This window comes from Chinchilla lanigera, unplaced genomic scaffold (genome assembly GCF_000276665.1).
Source record: "Chinchilla lanigera isolate Chin_1 unplaced genomic scaffold, ChiLan1.0 scaffold00067, whole genome shotgun sequence".
Classification (NCBI taxonomy): domain Eukaryota; kingdom Metazoa; phylum Chordata; class Mammalia; order Rodentia; family Chinchillidae; genus Chinchilla; species Chinchilla lanigera.
This window is the reverse complement of record NW_004955468.1, coordinates 4,532,242-4,547,450: the sequence shown is the minus strand read 5'-3', so window position 1 is coordinate 4,547,450 and position 15,209 is coordinate 4,532,242. Positions and strand designations below refer to the sequence as shown.

The 15,209-nt window shown below is 42.5% G+C and overlaps 1 protein-coding gene across 1 annotated transcript in view; it reads left to right on the top strand.

Moving 5' to 3' along the window:
* The first annotated feature begins 7,491 nt into the window (after positions 1–7,491).
* Positions 7,492–15,209, top strand: part of Fam187b (family with sequence similarity 187, member B) — a 22,447-nt gene continuing 14,729 nt past the window's right edge. The window contains exons 1-2 of the mRNA XM_005400031.2: positions 7,492–7,589; positions 10,281–11,182. Coding sequence (XP_005400088.1) covers positions 10,434–11,182 — 749 coding nt within the window. The 5' untranslated portion in view covers positions 7,492–7,589; positions 10,281–10,433. The remainder of the gene's footprint in view (positions 7,590–10,280; positions 11,183–15,209) is intronic.

Sequence of the window (15,209 nt, the reverse complement as noted above, 5' to 3'; positions counted from 1 at the left end):
GCCCCTAGCCACTAGCTTTTATTCTACATTGTGGCTATCAGGTTGCTTCATAGAAATGGCATTACAAAACATTTGTACTTCTGTGTCCGGAGTATTTCATTAAGCATGTTCTCATGGTCCGTCTGTTTTGTAGCATATATCAAAATTTCATTCCTTTTTATGGCTGACTACCATTCCATCGTAGACCACATTTTATTCAGCCATTCATCTGCTGATGGACATTGGGATGGTTTCTACTTTTGTCCATTGCAAATAGTGCAGCTGTGAATATCCATACAGAGATATCTGCTTTCAGTTTTTATGGCTCTACTCCTAGGAGTGGAATTGCTGGGTGATATCATAGTTCTACTTTTAACCTTTTGAAGAACCACCCAACTGTTTTTCCACAGTGACTGCGCCTGTACATTCTTACCGGCAATGCATGAGGGCTGCAATATCTCTACAACCCCGCCAACCCTTGTTATATCCATTTCTTTCTTTCTTTTTTTTTTTTTTTTATCCATTTCTTGATTTTAACCATCCTAGTTAGTGTTACATAGCATTTCATCACGGTTTTCATCTGCATTTCCCTGATGGCTAATGATACTGAGAATCTAGCCTTCTTTGGGGAAATGTCTATTCAAATCTTTTGTGTCCCACCCCCCCTCTTTTGAGACAGGATCTCTCTGTATAGTTTTAGACTGGCCTTGAACTCTCAGTGATCCGCCTGCCTCAGCCTCCTGAGTGATGGGATTACAGTTGTGCATCGCCATGCCTGGCTCTTTTGCCCATTTTTAATTGACTTTTTATTGTCAAGTTGTAGGAGTTCTAATATATTGTCCATTAATCCTGTGTTAGATATATGATATTCAGTCAGTTCTCCCTCTCTAGCTTTGTAAAAAAATATCTTGATAGTGTCTTTTGATGCACAAGATTCTTAATTTGTTGCTCAATTTACCTTTTTCTTTTGTTGCCTTGCCTTTGACATCATATCTATGCAGTTGTTGCCAAATCCAATATCATAAAGATTTCCCAAACATTTTCTTCTAATGGTTTTGTAATTTTACCTCTTAATTTTGAGACGTGTTAATTTTGTATGTGGAGAATAAGGGTCCAACTTTATTCTTTTACATGTGAATATCGTTTTTCTTGTCACCATTTATTGAGAAAACTGCCTTGTTTCCCACTAAATGGTTTTGGCTCTTAGCCAAAAATCATTGACTACTTATGTGGAGGTTTATTTCTAGGTTCTGTTTTCTGTTCTGTTGGTTTCTGTCTCCCCTTATGCTGGTACCATACTATTTTAATTACTGTAATTTTGTAGTAAGTTCAGAATTGGGAAGTGTGAGTCCTTCAACTTTATTCTTTTTTAAAGATTGTTTCAGCCATTTGGTAGCTCTTTCAGTTCCACTTGAATCTGAAGATTTGCTTCCACTTCTTTGAAAAAGAATGTTAGAATTTTGATAGAATAAAAAGAATTTTGATAGGCATGGTGTTGAGTCTGTAGATCACTTAATGATAGGTCTTCCTAACTATGAACATAGGATATCTTTCTATTTATTTATTCTTTAACTTCTTTTAGCATTTTCTATAGTTTCCAGTGTATAACTCTCACTTCCTTGGTTTGATTTATCCCTAAGTGTTCAATTCTTTTAGGTACCATTGTACATGGAATTGTTTTCTTAATTTCCTCTTCACGTTGTTTAATCCTGATGTATAGAAATACAACTGCCTGTATTTAGTTGTATAGAAATACAGTTTTGTTGATCTTGTACCCTACAACTTTCCTGAATTCATTTATTTACTCTAGTAGCTGTTTTGTGGATTCTTTTGTGTTTTCTAGGTATAAGATCATATCATTTGTGAGTAAAGATAGTTTTGCCTTTTCCTTTGCAATTTGGATGACTTTTATTTCCTTACTTGTCTGATAGCTGTGGGTAGATCTTTCCAGAATACCTGTAGAGAAAGTAGTCATCCTTGTCTTGTTCCTGGTCTTAAAAAGAAAACTCTCTCAGTATTGAGTGTGATGTTTGTTGTAGGCTATTCATAAATATCCCTCACATATTGAGGAATTTGCCCTCTTGCTAGTTTTCTGAGGGTTTTTTTCATCATTGAAAGGTCTGAATGTGGTGAAATTCCCTTTCTGCACCAATGGAGATGATCATATGTGATTTTTTTTCCTTCATTCTGTTAAGGAATGAAGGAAATGTCAGATTCAGTATTTACTGGTGACCTACTTATGTTGAACTACCCTTGTATTCCTGCCTGCATTTTACTTGGTCACGATGGATACACCTCTAATATGCTGATAAACTCAACTTGCTCATAGTTTGTTGAGCCTTTTTGTATCTAGATTTCAGAAAGGATCCTAGTCTGTACATTTCTTTCCTACTGGTATCCTCATCTAGCTTTGGTATTAGGGTAATGCTGGCTGCATAGAACAAGTCTATTTCTCCCTTTGATTCTGTCAGTATTTCTCTGTATATTCTGAGGTCTATGATTAGGTGTGCAAATGTTTGTGAGCATTACATTTTCTTGCTATATTGAACTTTTTACTAACGTATAATGTCCTGCTTTGTCTCTTGACTTAAAGGCTATTTTGTCCGATGTCCTTTTCCATTCTTTCAACTTTGAACATATCTGTGTCTTTAGATCTAAAGTGACTCTCTTGTAGCCAGAATATAGTTGGGTTCTTTTTTCTTTGCCGGTGTTGGGGAATGAACTCAGAGCCCTACAAGTGCCAGGCAATCATTCTACTATTGTGCTGTATCCCCAGCCACCTTTACTTTTTAAAATTTTGAGACAAGGTCTTGCTAAGTTGACCAGGCTGGCCTTGAACTTCCAATCCTCCTACCTCATCTCTCCATATACCTGGGATTGCAGGTATGCACCATCATGCTCTGGATCATTTTAAAAATCCATTCTTTCAACCACTGTCTTTTGATGTAAAGGAATTACTACAAGGAGTGACTCCTCCCAGTTCGCTACTTATTTTTTATATGTCTTTTTTTGTTTTGTTTTGTTTTTTGTTTTTTTTCTCCAGTACCTGGAATCAAACTCACGACCTTGCGCTTGCCAGGCAGGCGCTTTTGCCGCTAAGATAAATCCCCAGCCCCTTATATGTCTTATATATATTTTCTTCCTCGTTTCATCCACTACTGCCTTCTCTCATGTTCAATTTTGGTTTGTTTTTTTGTTTTTTTTTTTTTTTGGTAATAAAATGTTTTAATTCTCTCCTCATTTGCTCATTTGTACATATTCTATAGCTTTTCTGTTGTGTTTATCATATAATACCCTAAAGTTCTAATGCTGCATTTTGAATTTATACAGTTTTAATAGCATGCGGGAACTCTGCTCTTTTTTCTTTTCTTTTTCTTTTTTTTTTTTTTTTTTTTTCAGTACTGGGGATCGAACTCACAACCTTGCGCTTGCCAAGCGGGCGCTTATGCTACTGAGCTATATCCCCAGCCCCTCTGCTCTTATATAACTGTCACCCCTTTTCTGCTGATGTCATAAATTACATCTTTACACATTTTTCCAATAACAAAGATTAATGATTTTATGCATTTTGTTTTATATCATGTAGGCAGTAAAAAGTGAAATTACAAACCAAAACGACAATAAAACGAGCTTTTATAATTGCTTATGTATATCTTTACCAGAGATCTTCAGTTCTTCATATGGCTTCAAGTGCCTATCCATAATTTTTTCATTTCAGTCTGAAAGTCTCTCTTTAGCATTTTTCTTGCAGGGCGTGTCTAGTGGTAATACATTCCTTTAACTTTTATATAAGGATGTCTTAATTTCTCCCTGATTGTTGGAGGATGGTTCTTCTGGTTATAGAATTGTTGGTTGACATGTTGTTTTGTTTTGTTTTCCTTTCAGTACTTTGTATGTATCAGCTACAGCCTTGCCAATAATCTTATTGAGGATCCTTTGTGTTTTTTGGTTTTTTTTGTTTTTTTTTTTTTTTTTTTTTGTACTGGGAATCGAACTCAGGACCTTATACTTGCCAGGCAGGCACTTGTGCTACTGAGCTATATCTCTGGCCCTATCGAGGATCCTTTGAATGTAACACATTATTTCTCTTTGCTGTTTTCAAGATTTTTTTTTACACAGTCTTGCTATGTTGCCCAGCCCAGATTGGCCTCAAATTCATTTTCTCTTCACCTTGGCTGCTTGAGGAGCAGAGATTACAGATATCACTGCACCCTGCAAGACTGATAGCTTGATTTTAATACCTCTCAACGAGGATCTCTTTGGGTTTTCCTACTTCACTTAGTTCACTGAGCATTTTGGATTTCTAGATTTAGGTCAGTTCTGGAAATTTTTCAGCCATTACTTTTTCAGATCTAGCTTTCCTCTTTCTTCTCTCTTCTCCCTTTGGAACTCCCACAACATGTATGTTGGTCTCAACAATCTCTTAGGCTCTATTTAGTTTTCCTCTATTTTTTTTTCTTTCTTTCCTTTAGATTTAAGTTTCAATTGTCTTATTGTTTACTGATCTTTGTTCTTGCTGATTAAGACTGGTTTTTGGATGCTTCTAGTGAATTTTTTATTTCAGGCAATTGTATTTTTCACCTCCAGAATTTTCTTTTTTGTTGTTGTTATTTCTTCTTATATTCTCTTTACGGATACTCTCATTTTGTTCATACAACGTTTCCCAGTATTTGTCTATGTTTCCTTTATTTAAAACAGTTAAGTCTATGTCTAGTGAACCCTGGCCTTCCTCAGGCATGCAACCCCCCCATCAGTCATACTTTCTTGTTTCTTTGTAAATCGTGTGTGTGTGTGTGTTTGGCTGAATGATGAATATAGAAATTTGAATCTTCCATTGGTGGTAACTCTAGAAACAAGATTCTCCACTATTCTCCAGGGCTTGCTAGGGTTTTATTTGTTATTACTGTAGGGTGTCTCTGTGCTCATTTTAGGCTTTTCTGAGCTTGCAACTGTCCTGAGCTTGTGCAGTGTCTTTCTAAATTCTCCTGTATCCTTGCTTTTGAATGTCCTAATCCTAAAGTGTCCTGTGTCCAGGAGTGGGTAAAAACACCCAGCAGTGCAAACCCAGGGCCATGTATCCCCTTATGTCCTCAGGCAGTCCTGTTGGTTGGTGAGTACTGAAGCAATGGCAGCCTGTCTCTGTTGCTGCACCTCTGTGATCAAAAGCAGCAACGCACAGTGAGGACAGAGCTCTGGTACCTGGAGGACAGGGTCCTTACTGATCACCCCCTAGTAATAACCCTGGCTGAGCACTTCACGTGCAACAACGCATCAAACCCTTACAAGAGCAAAACATCTGAAAATGAGGAAACTGAGGTTTACAGAGAGAAAGCCATTTTACCAGCCTTCTGTAGAAGGAAGAGGCTTCATTGCATATTCCACAAATATGTGTGAGAGAGAAATCAGCTCCTGATGGCTGGGGGTGACTGGACAAAATAATGGGTCTTGGTGTTGCTAGAAGGTGTCTTAGAGCTCACGTACCGATCATGGTGTCCTCTCGTGAGCATCAGCAGTTTTCACAGGATTTCATCAGACTCTTTTTTTTTTTTGGTTTTTCTCCGGTACCGGGAACCGAACTCACGACCTTATGCTTGCCAGGCAGGCGCTTTGCCGCTGAGCTAAATCCCCAGCCCCCAGACTCTTGACTCTAATGAGTCAAGACAAAAATAAGTGCATTCTTCAATTATGTCTCTTGCACATGCGCTGCATCCAGTGCAGCTCTCAAACTTCACAGGGTGAGCACTGTGAAGGGTGGTGAGAAGAAGAAATGAAGACAAGATACAGAAAGCTGGGGTCAGGTGGAGCCCTCACTTCGGACTGGAGGAAAAGGTACCGTTCAACCACCGCAACGTGTTTATTTATACATTCGGCAGGTCCATGTCACGTGACACCCCTCTGCCTAGCAACCCATTGCTTGGATTGCCTTGGTGTTCTCTGGAATGGGGCAGCTTGTTCCCTTGGCTCACCTCGGGAACTCTTTGTTCTCAGACTGGCCTTGCTCCAGCCCCACATGTGTGATCATTCTCCAGCTTCAGCCACTCCACACGTACATGGAGCAAACAGGCACATTGTCCCCGCCACAAAACACCAAGCATCCTCCTACCCCAGCTACTATGAGTGACTACTGCTTCTTTGCCACCTGCAGTTTTAGCTTCACTCCATTCTGCTCAGCTTTTAGGTAAGATAGAATTAGTTGTGCTTCTGACAGAGCCCAATCCAGAGGGACTCCCCGCTTCCTTGAACTGTTCCCCCAAATCACATGACAGAGCCCACATTCTGTAAGTCTTTTCTGACAGCTTCTTGCCGAGACACTTCCTCATGGTATGACATCTTTTCTCCGGGCATGAGTCAAATTCACCTGACTTACTTCACAGGTGTGTTGCTGGTGGCCTCAGGAAGCGCACACACGCCAAACCCCTTCTCACCCCAAGGCCTTTGCATGTGCTGTGTGCTTAGTCCAGACTTCATCACCTCTGCAGTCTTCATGGCTCATCTTTAAAAACATCTGCTCAAATACCAGTTCTTCAGAAGGCCTTCTCTCCTCTTCTCCCACTTGTCTGTCTGTTTGCTTTCTTGCTTGCTTGCTTGCTTGCTTGCTTGCTTGCTTGAGACAGGATCTTGCTATGTAATTCAGGGTGACCTTGAACTTGCTGTGTATCCTGGGCTGACCTCAAACTCATGATCCTGCTCAGACTCCTGAGTGTTGGAATTAATTACTCACCACTTCTCTGAAATACTCCCTGTACCAGTTTGCTACAGCTGTTGTAATGAATACCACAGACTGCATGGCTTAAACAGTAGACGCTTATTTCTTCATCATTCTGGAAACACCAAGGTATTAGCATGTTTGGTTTCATTCTGAGCAGGCTTTCCCTTTGGCTTGCAGGTGGCTATCCTTCTGCTGTCTCCTGGTATAGTCACCCTCCTCTGTGTATTTTCTGTGTCCCAATTTGCTCCTCTTATGAGAACACCAATTACATCAAGTTAAAACCCACCCTAATGAGCCCATTTTAACTCAGTTACATTTTAAAGTACCCTTTTCCCAAATATAGTCACTGATATATGGGGATTTGAGCTTCAGCATGGGGGTGGAGGGACCCAGTTCATCCCACAGTAGTCTCTGTCCCCAGTTTTTCTCTCCTTGCTTTTGCCCTTCAAAGCACTTACTGTGATCTGATATTCTGGTGAGCATTTATTTGTTTGCCATTTACCTTCTCCTAGTGTAAAGACAATATTACTCAGCAAATATCCCATGTGTCTCTACATTTCTCAGCCCAACTGTGGTTAGGTGGGGATATCCTGTAAGCAAAAGTAACGTGGGTCCTTTCCAGACAAAGCATTTAATTCCCAGTGCATGACTCTTCATCCTCCCTTCTCCAGGTATAGCAACCCGTGATATTGTAGGTGGTATGTATAGGGATCTTGTGATATAGAGCTGTCCACCAGCCAATGCCAGACATATAACAGGAAAAAAGAACTGTGTTAAGCCCCTAAGATTCCAGAATTCTTTTGTTACATAGCACAATCTAACCCATCCTAATACATTTTCACTAGGAGATAAGCTCTAAGAGGTTAGAGACTTTGCCTGCATCTCTGGTGCCTGGTGCAAGGTGGGTAAGCAGTAATTATTATGGAGTAAGTGAATGTGCCTGGAATGGAGAGGTGAGACTATGACTGAAACCACTGTCCACTGTGGACATGGAGCATGAGAAGTAGACCTCTGCTATTTTAAGTCACTGAGGTTTGGGGGAAGTTTATCATAGTATCAAATAGCCTATCTTGATTGATACCAAAATTAATTTTGAGACTTGTTAGAGGTGAGAGACTTCCAGGGACAGAGGGCAGGTACATTCCTGGGCCAGTGAAAATATGGTACATATGGTGTATCGTGTTGCCCACCCTCACTCTCCAGAACAATCTCATCAACCTTGAAACTTAGGTACACCATTAAAGTGAACACACCTCTGCCATAGTGTCTCCACGAATAAGCTAGATGAAAAATAAAACTATTGGGCAGCTGGGCAGGGTGGTGCACATCTGTAATCCCAACGTTCTGGGAAGCTGAATCACAAGGTTGGAAGTTTGAGCCCACTCTGGAGGTTTATGACTTGAGACCCTGTCTCAAAAAAAAAAAAGTCTAGGGAGGAGCTTAGTGGAAAGGCCCTAGTTTAAATCCTAGTACCACAAAAAATAAATAAGGGCTGGTGGTGATGGCACATACCTGTAAGTCCTCCAGCTGAGGCAGGAGGATTGCCATGAGTTTGAGGCCAGCCTGGGTTACACAGTGAGTTCAAGGCCAGCCTGAACTGCATAGTGATACCCTTCTCAAAAAACAAAAAACAACCCCCAAAATAAATAAAATAGAACTTTAGGGATCATAGAGGCACAGAGGACGAACAGGCTGCTGGCCTCTTAATCTGTTCCTCATTAAAAGCATGACTTGTGTTTTCTTCTGAGGCAGTCAACGACTCAGACCTGCTTTTGCTAAAAATAATGACTCTTTACTTGTGTACTCAGGTACCCAATGGGTAACTAAAAGAGGGTATAGTTGGATGTCTCTATCTTCATTTTGCATCTTTCTCCTGTATTGCCTCAAAACTTTGGGTCAGATCCCTGCTCAGCCCTGTAGGGAGGGGACTGATTGTTTAGGGAGTGTCTGTCCAGAACTGGTAATGTAAGGCTTCTTGGCCTTAAATTTACCTAACCTACTTCATCCTCCTTCAGGACACCAAAATACGAGATTCACAGGGACCCTCACCCACCAGCTTCTTTCCCCTGGGGTGAGCACCAAGAAGTCTCTGGTCTTTGCCCTAAACCTATAGTCATCTTAGATTCCAGCAGAGCCTCCACTCTGCTAAGACTGAGCCCCAGGCAGGAACATTCCTCTCGGGGGAAACAGAATTGCCCCTCAAGCCATGAGGATGGGCCTGACATAATCACAACCACATCCTAGCCCACCTCAGCAACCCCTTAAAAACATGTGGCTTTTCCTTTGTTAAGAGGCCAGTCTGGTCAGAGCCGTGCCATTGTTAGCTCCTCAAGCTGAAGTCTGTCCCTTTGCTTTTCCCCTCACTCTCCTTGAAGGAGCTGCCCTCATCTCCATCAGGACAGTGCCCTCTGTAGCTTATGTTCTTCTTAAGCTAAAGTCCCTTCTTGTTTCCTCTTACTTTCAGATTAAAACTTTTGCCTGTAAGTGTGAGCTGTTTTCTCCATTTTGATTTCCATTTTCACTGAAGCAAGGAATCATGCTAGCTGGTAGCAGCTTCAGTAATGAAATGTTGTTGTAACCGAAACCCTAAATAGACAGCATCATCTTAGATACACTGGGAACAAGGAAACATCCTCCAGAAGATGGAGACTGTTGTCTGCGATGCTTTGGGATTCAGCTATTGTCCTTAAGGAGCTTGCGGCATTAGGAGAAGCAGTTGGAATAGAGGATGTTAGGAGTGGATATTGGGCAAAGTTGGCTGAAAACTGAGAAAGACAAAGCCCAGAAATCTCTGTTTCTTTTGCCAAGGATAAGCTCAAGAGAATGGCACCAGTCAAATCACTGTTAATTAACTACTGTGGAAATCTCTGAAAGAATTAAGAGCCTATCAGAAAATCCTTTCAGGTGGACAGATGTCTCTGTGGAAGATAAAGGATATAGGTCTCCAAGGAAGCCAGATAAACTTGAAGGGACCTGCAGTATGAGAGACAGGGAGAGGGAGAGAAAGTTGAACAGAACTGTGGTTTTTAAAAATAAATGGGATTGACTGGAGGTTTATAAGAATCCTTAGATCTCAAATTTGGGGGACAAGGGGCTGGGGATTTAGCTCAGCAGCACAGCGCCTGGCTGGCAAGCACGAGGTCGTGAGTTCGATTCCTGGTACCAGAAAAAAAAAAATTGGGGGGACAGAAAGGAGGCTGAGAAAATAGAGGCTGTCTCAAGGAGTCCAGTCTCCCAATGCTGCTTCAGGCATATCCAAGGAGGGCAATGGGCAACAGTAAAAGTCCCTGGAGATCAGAGACAAGAGGCAGAGAATCACTTAGGAAGCCCCCAGCCCAATCAACTGGCTGATTTGTTACTAAGGAATCCTCTCCACCAACAAGATATGAGGCCCTTAGAGTATCTTCCCACTGGATTTTAGAAATGGTACTGACCAGAGATTCCTGAGTGTCTTCCCTTCCTCCTCTCTCTGATGGACAGGAACCCATTTGTCCCAGTTCATCACAGTATATTAGATATGTATAAAGTAAATAATTGGCCTTTTTAGTTCATTTGTTCTGACTTAAGTTTACTCATTTTGTTTCCTGCATAGCTCCTGTGGATGTTTGCATTTTCTGCCCTAAAACCTACAAGAGGCCTTTGGGTGACATCTACTAATTATATTTCCTGAAAGCTCAGGACCAGTATTCATTCTGCTTCCCAGGGCTAATCCCTGAATTCTGTGGGTGACTTTACAAAGCCCAGCATGGCTCTCAGAATCGCCCTGTTGTCTCAGTCTACCATGCTGGCCACCCTGTGGCTGACTGGCCTTTCTTTCCCCTCTCTCTGGGCCCAGCCATTAATCAGCTGTCCCTACAAGAATCTATGCCAACAGTCCCTACTCTCCGGCAATGATATTGTCCTGAAGTGCGACCTTCCTAGGGCACTCTGGTATTTCTCCTCCATTCTAGGGGAGGATCTCTTCCTGATCAACTCAATGCATAATATAAAGAACCTGCCTGGGGGCAGCCTACAGTTGACCAACCCTCAGCCCTCCCAGTCAGGTCTCTATCGCTGCCAGGACAATCACAATATCCTCATAGTGGAATATGAAATTGACTTCCAAGATGTCACTACCCTGCACATTACACACAAAGCCCTGGACCAACAACCCCTTCAGAATGAGACCCTTAGGCTAGGAGGTGAGGTGCTCATCTTCACCCAGTGGGAGCCCTGGCAGGTCTGTAACCGCTGTGGGGTGCCTGGCGAACGTAAGCGCCTGGGCTACTGCTATATTGAGGAGCCCCAGGAGAAACCCATGTCCTGTGGACTCTATCTGAGAGAGGAGAACCTGCCACACACCCGCTTGAGGCCTGAGATGCAGGTAGAAACCTGCCTTGTACCCTGTGACCCTGCTAAGGAAGTGGACCAGTCATACTTCATCTTTGACATTTACCAGCTGGGCACGTTGACCAACAACATATGGCTTAACTGCCCCTTGGCCTCCATTTACAGGTAACAGGACCAGGGCAAAAGCCCTACCTTTGGCCTGCACCCAGGTTTTGTCCCCTGTGTCTCTTAGGCTGGGTTTCTGTTATGGTTTATGTCTGTGTGTCCCCCCAATGCCTCATGCGGACATGGGACAGGCTATTAGAGTTGAATGATTGTGGGTGTGAGAGCTACACCCGCCCTGGGGTGGATAGTTTGCATATGTAAGGGAGAGGAAGAAGCTGCTTGGGGACATTCCTCTCCCATTCTGCCCTGGTGTGTGTGTCCTGGTAGTTGCTTTGCTGTGTTTGGACGCCAGGAGCTGTAGCCCTCCGCCATGTGTCACTCTGCTTTGTAATCTGCCAAGTACAGACTGAAACCTCTACAAACTATAAGCGAAATAAACCTTTTTTTCCTTAATTTTGGGCGTCAAGTATTTTGTCCCAGCAGCGAGAAAAAAGTAACCAAGACAGAATTTGGTACCAGGAGTGGGGTCATTGCTGTGACTATATCTGACCATGTGGTTCAAGAGCCTTTGGAAATGGCTTGTGGGGAGTGTTTGAAAAGGTTTGGAGTTGTCGCCTGAAAGAGAAGCACTAGAACGCCTTCAGCTGTTCTGTTTGGGAGATTCTGGTCAGAGCTCAGAAGATCAGAAAGCTAATAGAAATTCTGCTGGTGAAGACCAGGTTCGGGAGGTTTCTGCTGGGAAGAAGGACTCCATTGGCTGTTGGACTCCAGATGATGTGTGTTATGGCTTGGCAGAAAGTTTGTCTGCATTTTGCTCGTGTCCAGAGACTTTGCCTAAGACTGAGATTAAGGGTGGCAGCGGACTGATTAATCTGGCAAAAGAAATTTCAAGGCAGTCAAACGTTGGGGTAGTGGCATGGCTATTGTTGGGGGCTTTTAGCCAGATTTATATTAAAAATCAAGAACAAAGAGCCCAGCAAGATGATTTAAAATGTGAGTTTGGCCAAAAAGGAAGCTCCAGTAATGCTGTGGACTGCAAAGATAAGGCTGAGGAGATCTCCATTCCTGAGAAGAAACAGGAGAATAGAAAAGATGGCCTAAGGGCATCACAAGAAGCAGCAAGTCTCCACCCCTTGCAGCCTCAAAACTGCAAAGGTGAAAGACCTTGCCTTGAGGAAAAAGCTATTGAGCGCCATGTTCCAGAATGGCGGCGGTGGCTGCCCCAGGTTCCAGAATGGCGGCAGCATAAAAAACCTGCTCCTCAAAATTAGATTCAGAGTGCCCAGCGATCCAGGCACTCAACCCCTGTGGCCAAGAGAGAGAAAAGCTTGGCTACTGCTCCAGGTGGCAGCAGACCTTGACATCATCCCCGTGGCCCTGGCTTTAAGTGCATGGAGAATGCAGGAGTTCTGAGGTTAAAGAGGCTTCCACCCAGATTTCAGAAGGCCTGGGAGGCCAGGCAGTGTGCCCCTGAGAGGGCAATATGTGAGGCTGTGAGTGTAAAGCAAAAGGTGCCCTAGAGACCTCAGAAGTTTAAAAAAGCCAGGACTGTGGATTGTCTGAAAAAAACTGCATGGAGGGAGCAAAGCAGGCCTAAGAAAAAAGTCATAAAAGCTGTAACCACCAGAAGTGCCACAGGGGTAAACTCATGCAAGCCCTTTGGAGCTCACAATGTGCCACAAGTTGCTTCAGATGCCACATATAAAATTACAGGACATAACGTCAGCCCTGCTGGATTTTAGACTTGCTTTGGTCCCAATGCTCTGTGTCCGCCTGTTTGTACCTTTTGGAATGGTACTGCTTATTTTGTGCCACTGAATGTTGGAAGTGTTTAACTTTTCATTTGTACAGGGGCTCACAGCTGAGAATTTGCCTTACATTTTGGGGGAGACTTGGGACTTGGACTTTTCAGCAGTGCTAAAACTGTTAGGACTTTGGCAACTCTTACAGATGGACTAAATGCTGTTTGTATGAAGGGATGGGCATGAGTCTTTGCGGGGCCAGGAGTGGAATGTTATGGTTTATGTCTGTGTGTCCCCCCAATGCCTCATGCGGACATGGGACAGGCTATTAGAGTTGAATGATTGTGGGTGTGAGAGCTACACCCGCCCTGGGGTGGATAGTTTGCATATGTAAGGGAGAGGAAGAAGCTGCTTGGGGACATTCCTCCTCCATTCTGCCCTGGTGTGTGTGTCCTGGTAGTTGCTTTGCTGTGTTCAGATGCCAGGAGCTGCAGCCCTCTGCCATGTGCCACTCTGCCTTATAATCTGCCAAGTACAGACTGAAACCTCCACAAACTATAAGCGAAATAAACCTTTTTTTCCTTAATTTTGGGCGTCAGGTATTTTGTCCCAGCAGCGAGAAAAAAGTAACCAAGACAGTTTCCATCCAATAGAAACCAGGCTGCTTCTCCAGCCCACCAGCCCTCATGGGCAGTGTGAGCTTGGGAGAGCTTGCCCGGATGTTCACTAGGCAAGCATTCCTTGACACTGCCTCTCAGTTGGGCCTTGGGCAGGTGATGCTGGGGACACAGTGGTGGCTACAAAAGCCTAGTCCTTGCCCCTACAGGGGCCCAATATTCATATGTGAAAACTAGAGACTGAGATACTCAGGCCCATGTGTCAACATGGTGAACCTAATGTGAACAGGGACACTAGTGTGATTTCCATCTCCTGATTGGACCCTGATTAATGTGGTTATGATCTGTTGATTTACTTTATAGTACTTTAGTTTCTGTTTTATTGATCTCTAAATTTCTTATTTCAGTTTTCTGTATTTGTTGGGTTAACTTTGTTGTTCTTTTTCTAACTTCTTGAGATGCCTGCTAGATCACTAAGTTTCATCCTTTCTCCTTAAGTATAAAATTCATTTACACAACTTCCTTGCATAAGTTGTGACAAGTTATTTTTTATACTTAGTTATATGTGCTTTTATTTTCACTAGCAATTTCTCTTTTGACTCATTTGGTTATTTTGGTATTATATTGCGTAATTTTTCAATATCTTGGGAAGTTCTTATTATCTTTCTGTTATTATGTCTAGCTTACTTCTGCTGACCAAAAAGTATGATTCAGTTCTTTCAACATTTACTGAGACTTCATTTGTGTGCTAGAATATACTCATCGTAGGAAAATAGTTCATGTAAATGAGAAAGGAATTTAATGTAAATGTGAAAGAAATTAATTTATAGAATTATTTTATAATATTTACCCAAAGAGTCAAATGTAGACAACTGCAGAAGATCTGTCCACACATCAGACATCCAAAGAATCCAGCTGAGGGTCTGGATGCCATGGCAATGTCCTGCACAAGTCCAGCTGAAAACCTAGAACCCATGACAATGTCCTTCACCAGTCCAACTGGAGGCCGAGCACCATGACAATGTCTCATGCAGGTCTGTATTGAGGACCCACACTGGGAAGATCCAAAGGTCACTGGTGGAAGCTAGAAAGTTTGCAGCAGCAGGAAGAAGGATCCATCCCAGCAGGCTGAAGGATCTGCATTGGAACTAAGAAGTGATGCTCAAAGTAAGGACCAGAGTTCTTCCAAAGAGAACTGTAACTATCCTTGGTAACAATGAGGACCTGAGCTCCTCTGTTGATAAGAACATCCAAGTTCATATCAGGAAAGCCAGCATGGCAAGCTTTTTCAGGAGGATCAACAGCACACCATCTTCCCTTCCAGTTTTCTTTTTAGGTTGCTGGCAACAATCCTCAGGGGGGCCTTCCACACCCAGCACCACACTGATTCAGTTCAGCTTGGTGTTACAACTTGACCATTAGTGAATCTACCACATCTCTTATACTTGTAGCCTTTTTCATATTTTTTTTTATTTACTATAAATCTTTTGTAACAAACTTGGCTGAATCTGCCTGGATTTTAAAGCATCTGTTTTCCCTCTTTTTTTTCCAGATTGTTACTTTGTAAACTTGGCTGACTGGCAATAGATCTCTGAGTAACCTTGAATCAGAGTTCTTATCTTAAAACAACAGTGAGCAGAGAAAAGAGCAAGTTAACACTGTAATTGCAATTTAAGAATTTGCATCAGAGTTCCTATCTTAAACCAACAGAGCAGAGAAAAGAGCAAG